Below are 18959 nucleotides of genomic sequence, written 5' to 3'. Positions count from 1 at the left end.
TGCAACCGTAAAATTTATATGGTTATGTGATTGAGGTCATAGATTAAAGATTTTTGGAAATGATCTCTCACAGGAATGTACAGAAAAAAATTGTGAATAATATATTTAATTTAATTTCAGGACTTTTCTTAGTCCTTACAATAGCAAATTAAAAACTTAGTGCACCAAACTACCTTTAATTTCCTTTTGGTATGTGACACTTGAGGAGAGTTCGGCCACCACACTCTGATCTAGGTCCAAGCTCAATTAACTCAATGTGGTTAGTCAATTTCATGACTTTGCTTAGCTTGCAATTATATAAAAGAATAACCTTTCATTATTTAGGTGTCCCCGAAAAGAGATTCCACAAACTCACTTTTTTCTTAATTTATGTCCTTATGAATAGAAAGATGTAGAAGGATGAGTATCCCATTCGGGCTAAAAAATAGACGGGATGGTCTTCAAACAATTAATAAAATCGAGTTAATATGTAGCCATCGTAATATATTGATTCTTCACGAAAACAATTAAAGCTTGAGAGAGCCGCACTCTATTTGTCCACTCGTTTACGTCAATGCTCAATACAGCAATAGATATTTGCTAGAGAATCTCTATGTTTGTACGAAAGGAATCTTTTTGGCAAAACATCTTGATCAAGGAAGCTAGTACTTCCATACATGATCAGAGGCGGATCTAAAATGAATCCGACTTATTTAATTAACTGAATCATTTTTGTCTCGAACTATGTATACATATGTAAAAACAAAAAAAATTAAAATGAATGGATACCCAATTGGCTGTTAGATTCGCCTCTGAATGATCTAACTCTTTCTCTTGTTGCAATTTACAATTAGGTAACGATATCCATAAACAAAAGGAAAAATGTGTTTAACTCATTTATCGCACGTTTACTGATGCAAAGAGAAATTCAAGTCCTTTCGTTTTCAGGCTCCTTTTAGTGTTTGGCATGAACATAGATTCCAGGACCACTACTTATATAAGGTCTAATACCTTCTGAGTGTCCAGAAAAGCCATTCATTGGTAATTAAGTTCATTAACTTGTTACTTACATTGAAAACAAAAAAGCATTACTATTTTCAACAGTCTCCTATAAGATATAGTGGATATGGAATTATCTACATTTAAAAATGAAACAGCAGAATCCACACAAACAAAAGAATCTTTTGTAGACACTATATATCAGAATATATTTATGTATGTATATATACATATTTGGACTAGGGTATATCTGTGGGGTTGGATTGAACAAGAGCGTGGATCCTTTTCTTCATCTCATCTGGATTTGCACCAACTATCTTGTCAACTGGCACTCCACCTTTCAGCAGCAGAAATGTTGGCATGGCTTTCACCTCATACTTGCTAGCCACCTCCTAGCAACCGCAAACAAAACAAAAGAAGAATGTGTATATTAGGTGGAAAACAGCCTTAACAATATGATGTATCTGGAATTCCTAATGGACCTTTTATTGTCCTGTTCCTTTTATATATCAGAACTGGTATTGTTGCTTGATTATCGATAAGGGACTGAATATTATATGACCAAACATTCAAATTGTGAAACTAAGTGGTAGACCATAATTATATTAGCCAATTATGTTTATCAACTGAACAAAAGCGTCGATCCTCTAGGATTATGTTAGCATTTTAAGTCAGAATACTCTCACTTGAATGGATTTAAGGAATACCCCTTGTTGAAAGAGAAATTACAAATCTTCATACAGCAGTAATCCAGTTACATATCATCATCACTATAATTGGACAATGGTTTTTACAGAGCATGGAGAAATTCATCTGTCTATGGAAACTTGTGCAATAGGATTTGCAACAGATCAAATAGAAAGCAGAGGAGCATTGTTTGAGAATTACGCAACTAGAATTATTCTTTTTGCAATACCAAAATTATGCAACGGCATACTTAGATTAATCAGATTCTCCATCCACAAGTAATAGAGAAAAGATCAGGAATCTCTGAAGAAGAATTCGGTTAGATAATCATCAAACTCACTCCAAAAATGGGAATCCTGTAGTCTTAATCTAGCATATCTTAAGTAATGCTAGAAAGTACTTAAGTGAATGATAAAAGGTGAAGCCTTTCCCTAGATTAAATATATGTAGATTCCATGTCTAATTGCAGTTAGGTGTCGCAACCAGGAGAGCAAGAATCTCTCAACTTGGCAACTTGCAAACAATTGAAATGACTATTCTACTCTCAAATGTCTTTAAAGATCAACGACCTTATATCATAAACAACAAAAGAAATGAGGAATAGTTCAATTGGAAGAGCTTATATCTCAAATGCCATTATTCTTTCATTTAATATGGGAAATTCAAACGACGTGTGTTTGTACACCACTTCTTTGGAAATCATTTCATGGTTTCAATTCCTTCATATTTCAACTATGTTTTCATTCTGAGAAAAGGTTACGAGGACTTCTAGTATTATAGTGAGAGATGTGAGTCTTGCTGATTGTTTAATATTTCAGGAAATGAAGAGCAGCAAAACAAATTTTTGACACTGGGTGAAAACTTGACCAAAAATACCATTATGGTTGACTCAATTGACATTTGATAAGCATGTGAACAATATCAAATGACTTTGTAGAAGGCTAGAAGCCAATTAGCCCCAAGTGTCGAGTTGGGACAACTAGAAAATAAATGCCTTTCATAGACTAGATCAGAATTAAGTGGAACTTGGAATATTACACCAGAAAACAGAAAGGGTAGAAAAATATTTCAGCAAAACGATGGAGATATCGATCTTAGGCCTTTTCTGTTGGGTGTTGCGGGACTTTTCGTAAAAAAAATCCCATCAGAAGCATCTTATAGTCCAAACAGTTGCTTTTTTCATGCAAATCTCCTTTTCAAGTGGATGATACTAACTAAGTAGAAAAGGGCCCAGCTTTTGTACAACAGGAGTTGCCTCCTCATCCGATTGAAAGGCCCAGCATAGTAGACAAGCCAAAAGAATCAAAGGGAAGAACCAAACTAATCAACTCTTTATGAATCTAAATATGTTATTCACTTTGTCTACGAATATATTCTTGTTGCACGATGTGATATTGGCATATTATATGCCTAGGTCACTCTGACCTCATTGTATGAATGATTCATCATAATCAAGGCCTAACGTCCAGACACTAGACAGTAGGATAGATGAACATATGTTAGACCATGCAACTAAGCAACTCTCGGAGAACAGGCATAATATGTCCATACCAGTAGCTCATGAAACTAAAAGAGATCGAATATTATTCTCAGAATAGCGAGAAATGAGTTGTCATAAATTACATGTTTGAGTGAAGGAGAAGATAAAGGAGATGGTCTCAATTAAAGACATTTCAGGAGTCATCAGTTTGAAGACCAAGTTTTTTCTTGGTGTAAAGGACTTGTAAAATACCCTCTTGATGCCAAATGAAATCACTATCCATGATATCAGACTCTGCTGTAAAACCAACATAAATTAAACCCAAGGCTGATAAAAACCAAAACAGTTCAGTACCATTCAGTATTCGATCAGAGGATATATCTAGTTCACTATATCACATCCGTCTCAAAATACCCATCTCAAACGTGCTTCCTCATGAAGATGTGAGCTTTTAGACGGAGCGAATTATCGAAAAATTTGTAGACAAAGATGAATTGGCATACGGCCCGATAATTGGATCCTCACTATCTTTTATACTTTGTTTATGAGATCTTAATTTTCTGTATTTAATTAGAGAAATATACTGCCGTAAAGCTAAAGGAGGACCTTTACAGCTCTAGTATGAGACATCAACTCGGCTGTTCTTTTATCGAGTCAAGTGGCTCATAGAACTACTTTTCTTGCTGTAAATATTTTCCAGCTCTTGCCGCTTCTCGTTTAGTTGATTGTGATCTCTTAATCACGAAGAAAGAGAAGTTTCTAGCATTTCCATGAAAATTTAAATATATTGCACTAGCAATTCTGCCTTGATTTTCTTGATACAAATCATACATGATCAAGACAAATGAAAATTAATCAAATCTGTACTAAAGTTATTAATATGTCACAGGCATTAAAGTCCAGCAAATTGACTCTAACATCTAGCATACACTCAGTCATTGACTCGAGTCCTAGATAAAACAAGTCGGGAAGTGGGCTTTAAACTTTAAAAACCCGGCCAGAGAGACGCACAATGATACAAAATTCCTCAAAGGGAAGCCACAGGCAACTAATTACCCATGAATAGACCAGCCCTTACAAGTACTTTTAGCAAAGGAAATTTCTATATCCTTTTTTTCTCATCTTTTAGGCTATAAAGTTGTGTCTTTTACACCAAAGGGCTAAAGACCTTACCTTGACCTCATCCACATCAATTGTGAGAAAAGACATATTTTGGTACATACAAGCCAACTCCTCCATAAAGGGGTTCATAGCCAGGGAGGGGATACACCAAACAGCCGTAAAGTGTGCCACAATCTACAAATACCCACAAGGGAAAAATGAATTTGTACATATATTAGAAATAGGAAACTTCAATAAAGATTCCAACTTTTGAGAAACTAAAATCAAGATTTTTACAGGCATGCATGTTTTACTTACAGGGCATCCTTGGAGTGTGGCTTGATTTACATGAAAATCCCATGATTCCTTAGAGTCTACCTTCACAGCTCTTGATTTGGTCCCCTGTTCTTGAGCTTCCATTATTCCAGTTTACTATTGACAAGGCCAAATTTGTGTTTATCCTGAATAGTCACTAAAGAGATGAAAAAAGAAGGTCTATTTTCATTTCATTTGAATTAAGAATTGGACCCCACCTTATAAGTTATGCATTTTGGCTAAGCATAGAAGCTTTGGATCTTTTTCGAAGTTTCTTCCTTATCTGGTTTTAATAATGACAATTGGATTAAGCTAGAAATTAAGCATGAGATTTTTTTAATAGGCACAACTGCACAATTATAGTAGTGATTCTTTTAAGGAATTGCAGCAACATTCTAGAGCACGAATAATTAAGAGTAAAATTGACATATACTTTAAAAAAATAAAATAAAATTAGTAGCTCAATTAATTGATTATGTAAATTTTTATTTTATTCATAAGGTATAATCCCCTCCCCCCTCCCCTTTTTTTAAAAGTCATATTCAGTAGTTGATTTGCAGTTTTACTACAACTTTATGGTTCCATTGATAAGTATTGGCTATTTCCTATAAGGAACCTTGGCCAAATTATAAGGATGTCACATGGGCTGACCTGGGTCTGACCCGTTAAGGAGAATACTAGGCCCAATCTAATAACAGAACGCCCGAGCTGATTTGCACATATAGGATCTTACAGTGGCACTAGGGCTGTACAGGACAAACCGATAAACCGCACCAAACCGACAAACCGAACCAAATCGGAAAAAAAACCCGACTAGTGGTTTGGTTTGACTTGGTTTGGTGTTTGAAAAAAAAACCCGACCATTATAGGGTTGGTTTGGTTTTAACTAAAAAAAAGTCAAACCGAACTCAAACCGACCCGATTATAGATATACTACTTTTAAATTATGTTATACTAAAAATATTTATTAAAATGTAATTTATAAATATTTTTTAAAATTTTTTCATAATTTTTGTTTTCTTTCTTACATTTAGATTTGGACTTGAGTAGCCCATCTAAATAATATACAAAAAAAACTTATCTTATAAAGTTATATTAAAAAGTTAAAACTTCAAACAGTGTTGTGCCTCCATCTTATATGTTGATATTTTGTACTAGAACTCTTTTTAAGAAGCACTGTTCTGTGCTTTTTATTAGATACTATGAGAAACCCAAAAAAATCCGAAAAAATCCAAAAAACCCGAGAAACCCGAAAAACCCGAAAAAACTCGAAAAACCCGAGAAAAATTGATATCGAAAAACCCGACTTTTATTGGTTTGATTTGGTTTATAGATTTAATAACCCGACACAAATGGTTTGATTTGGTTTGTAAAAAATCCGAACCAACCCGGTCCATGTACACCCCTAAGTGGCACTATTTAAAATATAACCTATTAAAAAATGTGTAAAATAACCATTCACCAAAAGTAGGAGGAAACTTGGGGTTCGAGGATCGGTTAGGGCCGATTATTGCTCAAAATCAAAATTAAATTAATTTGATCAATTTTTAAATTATTATAATCAAATCAAATAAAAAATATAGCCATTGATTTAGTTATTCTCGATTTCAGTTTGGTTTGGTTTGGTTTGGTTATTAACTATACACAAAAATAAATGAAATGATTCATTCAAAAGAGAAAAAAAGACGACTATTCATTCAAAAGGAAATAAATTTTCTACGTTCCATTTTGGATCGTATAATTCTTATACCAGAACTCCAATTATGTTTAACTTCCTTCTTATATTGTTAGCTAATTCAATGTACTAAACAACATAAGCTAATGATATTATTGCACAAATAAAAGAAGCATCGTACCTTACTTTTTAAATTAGTGTGCTGCATTTTTTGCATTAAAAATGTTCATAAAAATAGTATATTATGTAAATATAATTATTAAAGAAAAATTGCATATAATTTATCGGTTCGTTTCAGTTATTTTCTTTTGATTTTTTGAACAAAATCAAAATCAAACAAAATATATCGGTTTTTAAAAATGTAAAACCAAAAAAACCAAATAAAAATTGATTTATTTAATCGGTTTGATTTGATTTTTCGATTTAGATCATTTTTACCCAAATCGTGAACACTCCTAGTTCTGATATGTCGCAAAAACAATAAACTATTTGATATTGAACAAGATTTCCTTAATATAAGTTATGGTGATCGTCGTGATTTTTGTCATAAATCCTGACGAATCGCCATAATTTCAATCACAAGACTTGCCTTATCAACAAATTTTGATAATCGTTAGGATTTTGGTCATAAATTTTGACGAAGCACCAATTTTTTTTCCCAATATTTGTGTTTGAAAATCCTTTTAATTCGTTAGGATTTAGCTAGAATTCCTATTGATTTGTCAGGATTTAGCTAGAAATTATGTTGATTTGTTAGGATTTAGCTTGAGATTCTGTTAATTCGTCGGGATTTAGCCTGACGATCAACATAATTTGTTGTATGGAAATTTTAGCGATACATTTTTGCTTCAAAATTGTGCTTCGATAGGTTTTGTGTGAAATAAAAACATATTTAACTCAACTAAGTAACGATAAGAGCATGACTGAACCAAACTATTAAGAAACGACAACAATTTTGAATTTCACATATTTAAAGGGTATTTTAACCCTTTTCCTCTTATTTTAAATGATAATTTTGATACTTGTATACATTTAGCTAATTCACAAAAGTTTCTTGGCATCCTATCAAATTGAGATAAAGTGATTTGTAATAAGCATATATTTGGAATTTCCTCCTCTTCAGGCCTTGAATTGGTGGTATGTTGTAGCCGAAAGGTGAAAACCTTCTGATGAAGGAACGATATGAGACGTGTTTTCCAATTTGGGAACTCAGTTTATAACGAAGGGAAGGAATCACTTTTTATTAAGTTATCATAGTGATTAAAACTGCATATAATAGCCTTAATGTGATCCAAGTCTCATATAATTGGACTATCCTTTTTTATTCATTCGACAAGCTCTAGAAGTTTCATCAATTTCAACCAATATCTGTCATGCATGATGACGTGTACATCCAAAATCTTCTTGCTCCAGTTGTCAAGATGCTACAGCTTGGAAAAGAACGTAATCCAACATGTCAACAATTAAGGCATTGATTGGCTAATGGAATATCCAAAACCAGATAAGGTGATCCTAAGTGTAATCACTCTGCATCACAGACACCAGAAATTGCAATATCCACATCATACGTACCACAAACATTAACTTATAATTCCCAAACACTTGTAATCACTCTTACTTGAAACATTTTTTCACCAATAGAAAAATTTATAGGTCCAGAGAGATGGCTCATGCTATGGCTTCTATGGGTGGCCTAATTGGTTCTTCTCAAACTGTCTTGGATGGTAGCCTCCAGCTCAGTGGCTCAGCCCGCTTAAGCACTGTCAGCACTAGCAGAATTGCCTTGTCTAGACCAGGCCTCACTGTCAGAGCCCAACAGGGGTCTGTTGACATCGAAACTAGCCGTAGAGCCGTTATCGGTCTTGTCGCTGCTGGCCTTGCTGGTTCCTTTGCTCAAGCAGCTTTTGCTGAAGCCAGGTCAATTAAGGTTGGCCCCGCACCTCCTCCCTCTGGTGGATTGCGTAAGTCGTCTTGCTTTTGGTTAAGGTCTTTATTTACCTTTCTTTTTTTCTTTCCCAGTGGTGAATCAATTTCTTCTTTTATACATGTTTCAATTATTTTTTCAAACACAGAGAGATTTATATGGTCTGAATTACACACGTCTAGTCTGGATCCATCACTGATTACTCGAGCGACACATAGTAATTTCATAACAGATATACTTACAGACAATTGATAATAGTAAGGTTCATATATCCGCAGACACAACCTAGGAGTGACCCTCCAATGCTGCATTTCAATTAAGTTTTTAGTAATTTGAACCTTTAGATCAAGCAACTTGATATCTATATCGGCAGTTCCAATTGAAAGATGGATCAAGGAATAGATTAATTAAGATTTGTTATTAGATCATGTCAAACAGAGAGGTACTTAAGTGAATTAAAAGAGAGAATTAAGCTTGAGAAAAGACAAAAAAAAAGAGGGGCTCATAGAAAGTAGTTAAAGATTGCACTTTGACAAGAGGATTTCAATCCTTATAAGGATCTGTAACTTGTCCATCCTAATTTTAATAGTAATATTGTTTGAGGGGAGCTTTGGCGTAACCGGTAAAGTTATTACCACGTGATTAGGAAGTCACGTGTTCTAGTGGAAATAGCCTCTTGCAGAATTGCAGGACCCTAGTGGTCCGGTCCTTCCCTATACCCCGCGCATATCGGGAGCTTAATGAACCAGGCTGCCCTTTTAGGGATTGTAGAAAATTTCAGAGTCTGAATTTGAAGCAATTATGTCAAATACAAGGCTGCACTCTAGGCGGCTAGGAAGGCTCGCTAGACCAGCAGCCAGACCAAGAATGAATGTGTAAACAAGATGGATCTTTAGAAGTAGTTATATATACAGTTAGAACTATGATGGTTTCTCATTTTGGTAAAATTAGATGTTCAGAAAATTCCAACAATTGAACTATAAAGAATATCGGTTGCAAGTACTAGAAAAGATAATGTATGGAATTTCCCTACTGATGCTGAGTATTTGGTTTTGGCAGCTGGAACTTTGAACTCAGATGAGGCAAGGGACTTCAGTTTGCCATTGAAGGATAGGTTTTACCTTCAACCATTGACTCCAGCTGCGGCAGTCCAAAGAGTTAAGGATTCAGCCAAGGAGATTGTTAGCGTCAAGGATTTCATCGACAAGAAGGCCTGGCCTTACGTCCAGAATGACCTTCGTCTCAGAGCAGAATACCTCCGCTATGACCTTAAGACTGTCATCTCTGCTAAGCCAAAAACAGAGAAGGGAAAACTCCAGGACCTGTCTGGAAAGCTCTTTAAGACCATTAGTGATGTAAGTCAAATGTCTAAATTATTGGTTAATCACATGAATGACATAGTAATTGGATGGGTTGCTTATGATTTTTCTTTCTTCTGACAAACCATTTTTATTTTCTTTCCTCAGCTGGACCATGCAGCAAAGACCAAGAACAGCGCTGAAGCACAGAAGTACTATGCTGATACTGTATCTACCTTAAATGATGTCTTGGCCAACCTTGGCTAGAAAGCTTTTCTGTACTATGTTATTGCTTCCTGTAAGTTAACGAATACTTCTTGAATCAATTGTGAAGAATGATTTTGGAAGAATTGTTTAAAATCTGAAACAACTAGCCCTGCATCTCAGAGCCTCAGCTTGAGTTTTGCATGTGATTTTGACTGGGAATTTCACTTGATTGAGGTCTGCAAACAATAAACATGGCTCCAGATTACTCAATGTTACGCTTAATCTTTAATTTTTTTTCTCCATAAAAATCTACCTAAGCTATGAAGAGTCGCTACATCTTGTGCCTTAATTCCTTCCAACTAGCAAAACCAGAGCTACATGACCAAACCTAACTCTCCAAATATACATAGCCTTCCTGCTTGACTCAAATTTAAGTACTTGAATATTAAATATCGTGTTAGCATGCAGAGGGATACATTAGTAACAACAAGGATGCTAACAGAAAAAGAAGCACTGAAATCATATTGCAATTAGGCCCCAAAGTAGTTGCAAAAAATACATTGAATATAGAACTAGTAAAAATATGAGTCAGACCAACAATGCTTTAATACATTCTTTCTTCTTCTGGGAAAACAACACAGCTCACACTGCAGTTTCCCTAGGACATATTATGAACATAAAATTACATTAGAGTCAAGAAAAAGTTACAAATAACATAAAATTCAAGAAATGTTACATGAAAATATTAGGAATTTTTAAAAGGACACTATGGGACTCAGTTATGATGAGTTCTCCATACATATTCTGCTTTCATTTCTCTCGTATAGAGCACTGAGTTAATCTAATTCTGTTAGGAAGGCTGCATCTATTGGAAGAGAGTAAATTTTTTTGTGTTCATGCATGGCCTCCTTGTTGATTCAGCTTCTTATCTTCCTGGATGGTGGCAGTAGCAGAGATGTAGTAGGAAACTGAGAAAAGTCCATGGATAAAGCACAATATTCCTCCTATCGACAAGAAACGATGGTGTGATATGCCACAAGATCTTCTTGCCTTCCCGTTTGACAATGTTCCAGCTACCAGCAATGAAAATGCAATGCCCATAATGATCCTAGTATCAAAACAATTTCTTTTTAAATATACAACCATGAATAAGATAAGTAATACATACATAAAGTGCACTATTCAAGGAGTAGAGGCGGATTTAGAATTTTAGGTCAATGGATTTGGAGCACCACAACATCCATTGCCCTCATAAATAAATCCGTCTATGCTATCACCAGGGATGTGATGTGATGGTTCTAATCCTTGAACTATGCATTAATCAAAGGTCTGGGGTTTGAGCTCTTTCTGCGAATAGAGAACATTTTGGCAAAGAGCGTTCATCCCTTAGTGGTTCTACCTAGCGCAAATCTAAATAAGTTGGGAGTGGGGATCAGAGGGGGATCTGGAATTTACCATTGGAATACAAAGGAAGCAAAAGCAAGTTGTTTGTTAGAAGAAGCCTTATCCAGCTCTTCCTTAGACTGGATGCAAATACAACCAGCAAGCAGATTAGAAATAACTTGTGCCAGAACCAAAAGTACTGTTGCAGCCAATCCTAGCTTAAAAGCTTCATAGCTTGGATCTCTACATTCAAAGATCCACACCTTCAAGTCTTGAACCTGTACCAACAAATCAAGCCTAATTGTGTTAATTAAACCAAAAAAATAACAAGAATTTAATACCTAAGTCTCCTCATCAACATGAAAAAATTGACGTTCAAACTATAATGAAGTAAACTTGACCACACATTTAACATGGTTAAGAGCAGACAAAGGTTCTGGATTCGAGTCTGATTGCTATCCGCTATCAAAAAAAGATTCCACATATTTTCCCAGGAATAGAAAATGAGGCAGACACATGAAAGAGCGTGTTAAGAATGTAATGTAATTAACTAAATAAAGATATGTTGTATCCTAAACTTTTTAGATAAGACATACACACATTTCACCTATTTATACTAATCAAATTTACGAAAGAATTAACGTTTACCTTATTTTGTTCTACCTCAGCTTGAATTCCTAGTATACCAGCTGCAACATCCAAAATCACAAGAAGAAGACAAACAAGAATGCCAATGTTTTTAGCCATCTTCGACAATTTAGTTAATTTACTACTTTGAGATTAGAGACAGCTGATAATATTCATGGAAAAAACAGGGGACACCCTTTTATACAAACATGAAGAATGCATGAAAAGAGCAAAAAAAAAATGGAGTTCAACGTGAGAATCTGAATAAAGGATATGGATGCAAGAAACCTAAATGTTGTATATGATATATGAGTAAGATTAGCTGGAGCTTATGGAGAAAAAGTGTTCCTTTGTCTTGAAAGACCTCTTTATTCTACTTTACTTTCTTTTTTTCTCTCTTTAGATTTGGATTCCTTTCATGAGGAACAAGGAAAGCAGGGTATCCCCAGCTCTAAATTTTGTTATTCTCTTAATTTTTTAAAGCCATATATATTCACTTGCATGTTACTGCAGCTTTCATCCAATATATATTAATTATAACATATTTAGATGGTTAGTTTCTTTGACTAAGAAGTATGCATAGATGTATTCTTTCTGATATTAACTATTGCATTGGTCCAACCAATTTACGTGACACTCTATTGTTTTTAATTTTTCCAAAAAAGATATAAAGCTAACAACATAATTATAAAGAACTACAAAACTACTAACACACAACCTTTGGTAGACCTTTCAAAATGAACTTGGTTTCTTGGAAACTAATCTAAAAGGTAAACCTTTCAAAATTTGAAGGTGAAGAAACACTTTGCAGTTTTTTGTGAAAATCATTAAAGCGCAGCCCATATTTGGAAAATAAAGTCTGAGGACTCTCTACATAAAGAGAGTATCCAGTCCAGTCCACCTTCAATGAAGGGTGAGCCCATCTCAGAATTTATCATTCCCCCTTTCAATTTATGTAAATATTTTAAAAATAATATCTTAATAAAACAATTTACAGTTAGATAATAATTTTTGAGAATTCAAAATTTAAAATCTCGTACTCAATTAAATGGGGAAGATAAATCTCATCATTTACATTAGTGTTAATCAAAAAATATCAAGAGTCTCTTTCACAAAAATCTAGAAATCCTACGTGTCAAAAAGGAACAAACTAGAAAGCTATTTTTCCTATATCTGTCCAAAACCGAAAAGATTAGTGTTGGTTCTAGAAAGCGCTGAAAGCTTCTTCAAATCATAATAATCGAAATTCAATGAATACAGAAATTTTCATGTCTCCCCAAACAAATTGATAAGTCGTTCTTCAAAGCATTTGCATTTCTCTCCCTTCTTTGCCTGCCTGCGTGAGTGTGTGTGAAGGAGGAGGAGGCAATAGATGGCAGCATTCAGGTGGAAGAGTTTCAACGATGATGGAGATCGTCCAGAGAAACCTCGTTGCTATGGCGTTACAGAAATGAAGGGTCCTCACTATTCCCTTTTCTCTCGTGGCCTTCTTGAGGTAATCTGGTAATGGCTTTAATTTTGGCACTTAAGCTTAATCTATCGAACGTTGTTATATGTATTCCTAGTCTCTTTTGATCGTCATTTCAGGGATGGGTTCATGAACCACCTCTGGAATCTTGCACAGTTGGACTACCTGTACTTTAAAATAGATATCCTAATCCCTATGCCTTGGAATTCAAATTTCTGTTTGCCGCTAGCTGTAGAGGTGTCAATTGTGTAATCGATTGGGGAAGGGGCTACTGGCAGCAAACACAATCGAAATTGATATAAGTAAAATGAAGAACACAAAGTAAATAGATAGAAATAGAGAGGTTACCCCATTTTAATATTTCAGAGCTTCCTTGAGGTAGAAAAAGTACAATATTCTATATCTAAAAAACAAAGCTTAAAGGGGAGTGTAAAATATTTAAGTGAGATACCAGTTTCCGAGAGTCAATTGGTAGCAGATTGCTAAGATGACTTGGTGTACAGAATTCTGTGCTAGGTTATGTTCTTATGGTTCAAATTTGTTGAACTTCTCATTTTCTGGTTTATAGGATGTTTTCGAGTCTATGGGCCAGTTTGTTGATGGGCTGAAATTATGTGATGGGTCTCATACTTTGATGCCAAAGTCTTACATCAAAGAAGTGACTGACATGGCACATAAACACAATGTTTATGTTAGCTCTGGGGATTGGGCAGACCAAATGCTTCGCCGAGGTCCTTCTGCTCTTAAAGAATATATTGAGGTATAAAGTAGTGAATATGGCTCCAGTGTTTCCTTTGTAATTGATTTTTTAAATCTTGGTACTAACGTGTTACTTGTTGTAATCTCTTAGGAATGTAAGCAATTGGGGTTTGATACAATTGAGCTTGATGTTGCATCACTTGGTCTACCTGAGGAGACCCTCTTGAGATATGTGAGGCTGATTAAGAGCGGTGGCCTCAGAGCTAAGCCTCAGTTCTCTGTTAAGTTTAACAAGTCTGATATAGCCTTCACCGGCGACAGAGCTTTTGGGGCTCACGTGATTCCGGCACCTCAAACCTCTGGTATGTTTGTACTTCCTGTTTAAATTTATTTTTACTATGTTCTCTTTTTACATTCTCTTAGAGAGAGGCACTGTCACCACTGTAAGCTATATCTGTAAATTCCTTTTTTAAGACTAAAAAGTGTCCTCTTAGTAAAACATAAAAAAAAGAAAAGAAAAAGAGACTAATGTGAGTGATAGATAATAGATGAAACAATAAAACAGCAGATGCATCAGAAGATGTGTTCATCAACGGAACATTAATTTCTTAAGATGATTTGGTATAAATTTCCAGACAGAAATTTTCTGAAATGTAAAAAATCTTTCAGTTCATTCATGCCTCTTTGTGTACAAACGGAATTGAGTCCACATACATTTAGAAGAAGTTGCATAAGAGTACCTTAACACTAATGATCCCGGCTAAAGTTGGCATTATTTAGTTGTATAGCTGCATTTCTGTAACTAAGATTTCTTCATCAGTAATTGTTTTGAATCTCATGGAACTTTGGGTAGTACTAATTGGGCCGCTCTCCTGATTGCCATTTCAACTTTAGTGGCTGCTAGTGTCCCTGTTTTCTCGTTTTACAGAGATCTATAGCTTCCTTTTGCTGCAGAAAATTATCTTATTCACCAATCCATTGTAGATCACAGACAACATGGTAGGACACGGAGATAGACAATCTGGATAGCAGGTTTTAACCATCGTCTTACATGCAAGAGCGTCCGTCATGTACCATCTCATCTGCTTTATGAACAAGACTTAACTATCACTAGGATGTGTGAAGTTCATCACTGATAGGCCTGGGAGTATTTTGTTTTGCTGTTTAGGAAGTTTAACCCCACTTGTGCCACAGCATAGGCAAACTGAAAGAGGTGTAGGAGTTTGTTTTTGGTGGTGGTGGGGGGGGGGGGGGAGGGGAAGGGAGGGGGAGGGGAAGGGAGGGGGAGTTTGAGGCTTTTTACTTGTAAATAATAATATTTTCATTGCTAATTACCAAAAAAAAAAAAAAGAAATCATTGCTGAGATTTACCTTATGTGCTTGTCATTGGATAAAACATTATGATTCAAAGGACTTGAGGGAAGTTCACAACTTAATTTCAAATCTCATTGTACTTAAGATGCCTTTGTTTTCCTAATGGAGGAAAACATGTCCTTGCAGCCTAGTAATCTTGTAGTTGCTCTTGCCAGCTTGATAATCTTTCTCCGGCTGTTGAAGTGCTTCTCTTACATCATTCTATTTTGCTAAATATTTATACTTTGCAAAATGGAAACTAGTTTCTTATAAGATTCATGCCTTTCAGAATATTTTATTCTGAAGCTTGGGATATGAGATGATGCTTTGTGTCTTTATATTTGGATGCTTCTGTAGTTTAACCGCAATGAGTTTGTGATCTGCTGCCTAAGCTAGGACCTATTTTGCTAAGGATATCTCACTTTCTGTCATATGATCACTAAATGTTGTCACGGATTATTCAAGAGAAACTTCAAAGATAAAACTTGTGAAAATTAGCAATAAAAGATTTGTCCATTTCAATCTGATTGAGTATGTAACATGCTCTCTTGCACATGAGGCAACTTTTGCAATGTTTTGCGTGCCATAGAAGTTGAAGATTGAAATGCATAACAGTTTCTGTTGCATGTTTCATGCTGTTTTGTGTCTCTGCAGAGATGGTTGAAGATGTGGATCTTTTGGTCAGAAGGGCAGAGAGATGCTTAGAAGCTGGGGCAGACATGATAATGATCAATGCTGATGATTTATGTAGGCAGGCTGATTTACTAAGATCAGATATTGTTGCGAAGATCGTGGGTCGTCTTGGACTTGAGAAAACTATGTTTGAAGCATCAAATCCTAAAATCTCTGAGTGGTTTGTCAAATGTTATGGTCCAAAGGTACTGAGCTTCTCCAAGCAAATATCTCTAAAAAACTACATTGCACAATGATTATGGTTCAATTATGACATTTTGCTGGTCTTTTCAGGTTAATCTTATCGTGGATCACTCACAAGTAATGGATCTGGAATGCCTCAGAGGACGTAACCTGGGTCAAAATCACTCATCTGTACTTGGCAGGTCATATTTTCTGCTATGAACTTGTGGTGTCCATAGAGAAAATGCGCTCATTGTAGCAAACAACTTATCTCTGTAAAATGCTTTCCTGTTCATGTTTAAACTTTTAAAAGAAAAAAAAAAGAAAGAGTTTTTCATCTATGTACTCATGTACTGTAATGATTTCAGTCTTTTTCAGAGACCTCTTTTCGCTTGAAGTTCAGCTGCTTGTAAAGATGCTCTTTTATGTTCTAGTGCCTGAATGGCTGAAAGTTCACCAAATCTTTGAAAGATTGAGGATCTGCGCTTTTGTAGATTATACTGTCTACCATTCCACCAAATTATTTGCATGTTAATGGTTGGTGTATTAAAGCATTGTGGTAAAATTAAGGGTGTGTTGGCTATGGGAACATGTTTATTAGTTTTTTCATGTTAGGTTGGTCAAAATTTTTGAAAAATATTTTCTCTAGGAAAACAAGTTACTTAAAAATGAGAAAAATGACTTTCTTAGAGAAAGTAGGGAAACAAATTCTACAAGTGATATTAATATTGATTGTGTTTTGATCCTTATCTTCACCCCCCCATGTCGTAGCCCCTATCCTCACTACTCTACCCCATTCTTAGTATTTGTTTAGACTATATATAAATATAAATATTATTTTTTCTTTACACATTGAATGCAAGAAAATAAGTAAGAATTCACTTATTTTCCTAGGAAATATTCTTTAAGAAAATATTTTCCTTCCTACCGAACACACTCTAGGAGTAACTAGAGCTATCTCATTTCCTTGACATCTTGGCACCCTTTATTCATGGACGGGAGATATCGAAGATAGAATGGAACATTTATGTCCCGTCTGTACTTGCTTTGTATTAATATCTGATTTCATGTGTTGGAATCTAGCTAGGCCACTTAGCATGTTCATAGTCAATTATTTAACCATTGGTTGAGCCTAGTACTTTTGTATTTTATACATTTTGTCTCTATGGGGATAAATCTAACTGAAGGGATGTAGGCAGAGTCTTGCCCGTGGATCATATAATCTATCAGAAGTTCAGAGGTTAACTGTTGATTGCAAAACAAACCCATTCTTGTTCCTTCCTATTATAAATCAAAATCAATTTATATTTACCTTGTAGAGTAGGGATGGTTCAAGATCCATTTAACCCAAGAAATGGTGCTAACTGTAACACTTTGTAACCTTGGGGAATTAACCTATCATATATTAAGAAAAAGTGCTAACGATTACTGAGATGAAATTCTAGAATCTAAACAAATCAGTTTACCGGTCTCGAGACCAGTTCGAGGATCCCTCTTCTGGATCTTTGAAACAAGTAGTGTACATGCAGGAAAGGAGGAAAGACTAGGAAGGAATTAATGAATTCTAACCAACATGGAGAATGGTGGTCAAATTGCCATGTGACATTTCTCCATCAATAGTCTGTGTGCTATCTATGATTGTTTTGACTTGCTTTAAAAATTTGGTTGCTCAGCCAGGTTTTATGGAGACGACGTGCTCATGATTTGTTAGTGCAAGTTTCAAATATTCCTCCCTTCCCATTATTAGAAGCAACTTCTGCTTTTGGAATGATATAAAAAAGAAAGATTAGTGATTCTTGACGAAGTTATATACTCGTCTTATGCGCTTCATGTCACACATCAGCAAGAAAGAATAAAACAGTAAATATACTCACAAGTCATAACATATTTATACCTAATTAAAAACCTTTAGTCTGAGAATTTTCCAAATTAAAGTGAAAACGCATCTTACTTTACCCCATGGTTAAAGTCTTAAAAATTTATATTCATATCCATTGGCTTAGTGTAAATATCATGTGAGTCAAGTTTTTTACCAAAGAAAACTTAGTCCCGTTAACCAACATGTTCCAAAAATTAAAAATATATGGTATATCTAAACATATACTTTTAAATGATTCAGTTCATATCATTTTTTTCCGGTTAAATTTTGATATTTTATTGAAGTAATGAGTATAAAATACCACCTTACACCACTTCGGGCAAAGCTCATTCCCTGCACAGCCCAATTGACTAGAAAAGAAATAAATAAACAATAAAAAAACAAAACACTTAAAATTTTGAACCTCCCTGTCCTTTCTATCCCTTGGCTGGAGTTACTCTCAAATAGGAACAAAACAAAAGTTATCCTACTTGTCTTGTAGGTGATATATCGACAAGTAGGATAACTTTTGTTTTGTTCTTTTTCTTCCGCTTGTAATAGTAGGGTAAACTGTCCGGGCACATTTTTTTTTAATGGATTTGACAAAAACCAAAGTATGTACAAATTTAGTGAAAGCATTGTTATCATAAAGACGATTAAAGAAAGGATGTTGGGAGGAATTAAATGTGGGGGATTTCATTGTTATCATAAAGACGATTAAAGAAAGGTAGGAGGAATTAAATATGGGGGATTTCATCTTAAATGGTAGATAGAAATTGAATATAAATGGGACCCTTTAATTTATCACAGGTCACAATTGTAGATGAATTGGCATTTTGGGGTAGGGAGATGCGTTCAGTAATTTATTGATCTACATCCACAAAGATAGAAGTCGGTCCCTCCAATCTGCAATTTTAGCACTATGTCCTAATCTTCTTCTTCTAATTAAGTTACGACGGTAGATGCACCCAAGAGGTACAAAACTAAGTTTAATGCTAGATCACATGCATCAATGTTTTTGTCAGGGCGTGTTTAAAGTTTATGAGTTCTA

The 18959-nt window shown here is 35.0% G+C and overlaps 4 protein-coding genes across 4 annotated transcripts; 2 read left to right on the top strand and 2 right to left on the bottom strand.

The window, feature by feature from the left end:
• Window positions 1–1104: 1104 nt before the first annotated feature.
• On the bottom strand, window positions 1105–4799 carry LOC129874626 (thioredoxin-like protein CXXS1). Its single transcript, XM_055949939.1, has 3 exons — window positions 4565–4799; window positions 4319–4441; window positions 1105–1370 (listed from the first exon to the last, which is right to left on the bottom strand). The coding sequence occupies exons 1-3, from the start codon at window positions 4664–4666 to the stop codon at window positions 1218–1220; spliced, it is 378 nt and encodes a 125-aa protein (XP_055805914.1). The 5' UTR covers window positions 4667–4799; the 3' UTR covers window positions 1105–1217.
• A 2982-nt stretch (window positions 4800–7781) lies between these two features.
• Window positions 7782–9828, top strand: LOC129873906 (oxygen-evolving enhancer protein 3, chloroplastic-like). Its single transcript, XM_055949093.1, has 3 exons — window positions 7782–8197; window positions 9220–9515; window positions 9627–9828. Exons 1-3 carry the CDS (start codon window positions 7900–7902, stop codon window positions 9723–9725), a joined length of 693 nt encoding a protein of 230 aa, XP_055805068.1. The 5' UTR covers window positions 7782–7899; the 3' UTR covers window positions 9726–9828.
• A 604-nt stretch (window positions 9829–10432) lies between these two features.
• Window positions 10433–12191, bottom strand: LOC129873908 (protein DESIGUAL 2-like). Its single transcript, XM_055949094.1, has 3 exons — window positions 11697–12191; window positions 11121–11326; window positions 10433–10773 (listed from the first exon to the last, which is right to left on the bottom strand). Exons 1-3 carry the CDS (start codon window positions 11793–11795, stop codon window positions 10560–10562), a joined length of 519 nt encoding a protein of 172 aa, XP_055805069.1. The 5' UTR covers window positions 11796–12191; the 3' UTR covers window positions 10433–10559.
• A 591-nt stretch (window positions 12192–12782) lies between these two features.
• Window positions 12783–16548, top strand: LOC129873905 (protein HEAT-STRESS-ASSOCIATED 32). The gene is made up of 5 exons (XM_055949092.1): window positions 12783–13170; window positions 13712–13903; window positions 13994–14204; window positions 15850–16073; window positions 16162–16548. Exons 1-5 carry the CDS (start codon window positions 13048–13050, stop codon window positions 16270–16272), a joined length of 861 nt encoding a protein of 286 aa, XP_055805067.1. The 5' UTR covers window positions 12783–13047; the 3' UTR covers window positions 16273–16548.
• The last annotated feature ends 2411 nt before the right edge of the window (window positions 16549–18959 follow it).

This window comes from Solanum dulcamara, chromosome 11, assembly GCF_947179165.1.
Source record: "Solanum dulcamara chromosome 11, daSolDulc1.2, whole genome shotgun sequence".
Taxonomy (NCBI): Eukaryota; Viridiplantae; Streptophyta; class Magnoliopsida; order Solanales; family Solanaceae; genus Solanum; species Solanum dulcamara.
Note: the sequence above shows the minus strand (reverse complement) of the source record. Positions and strands in the feature narration are given on the sequence as shown.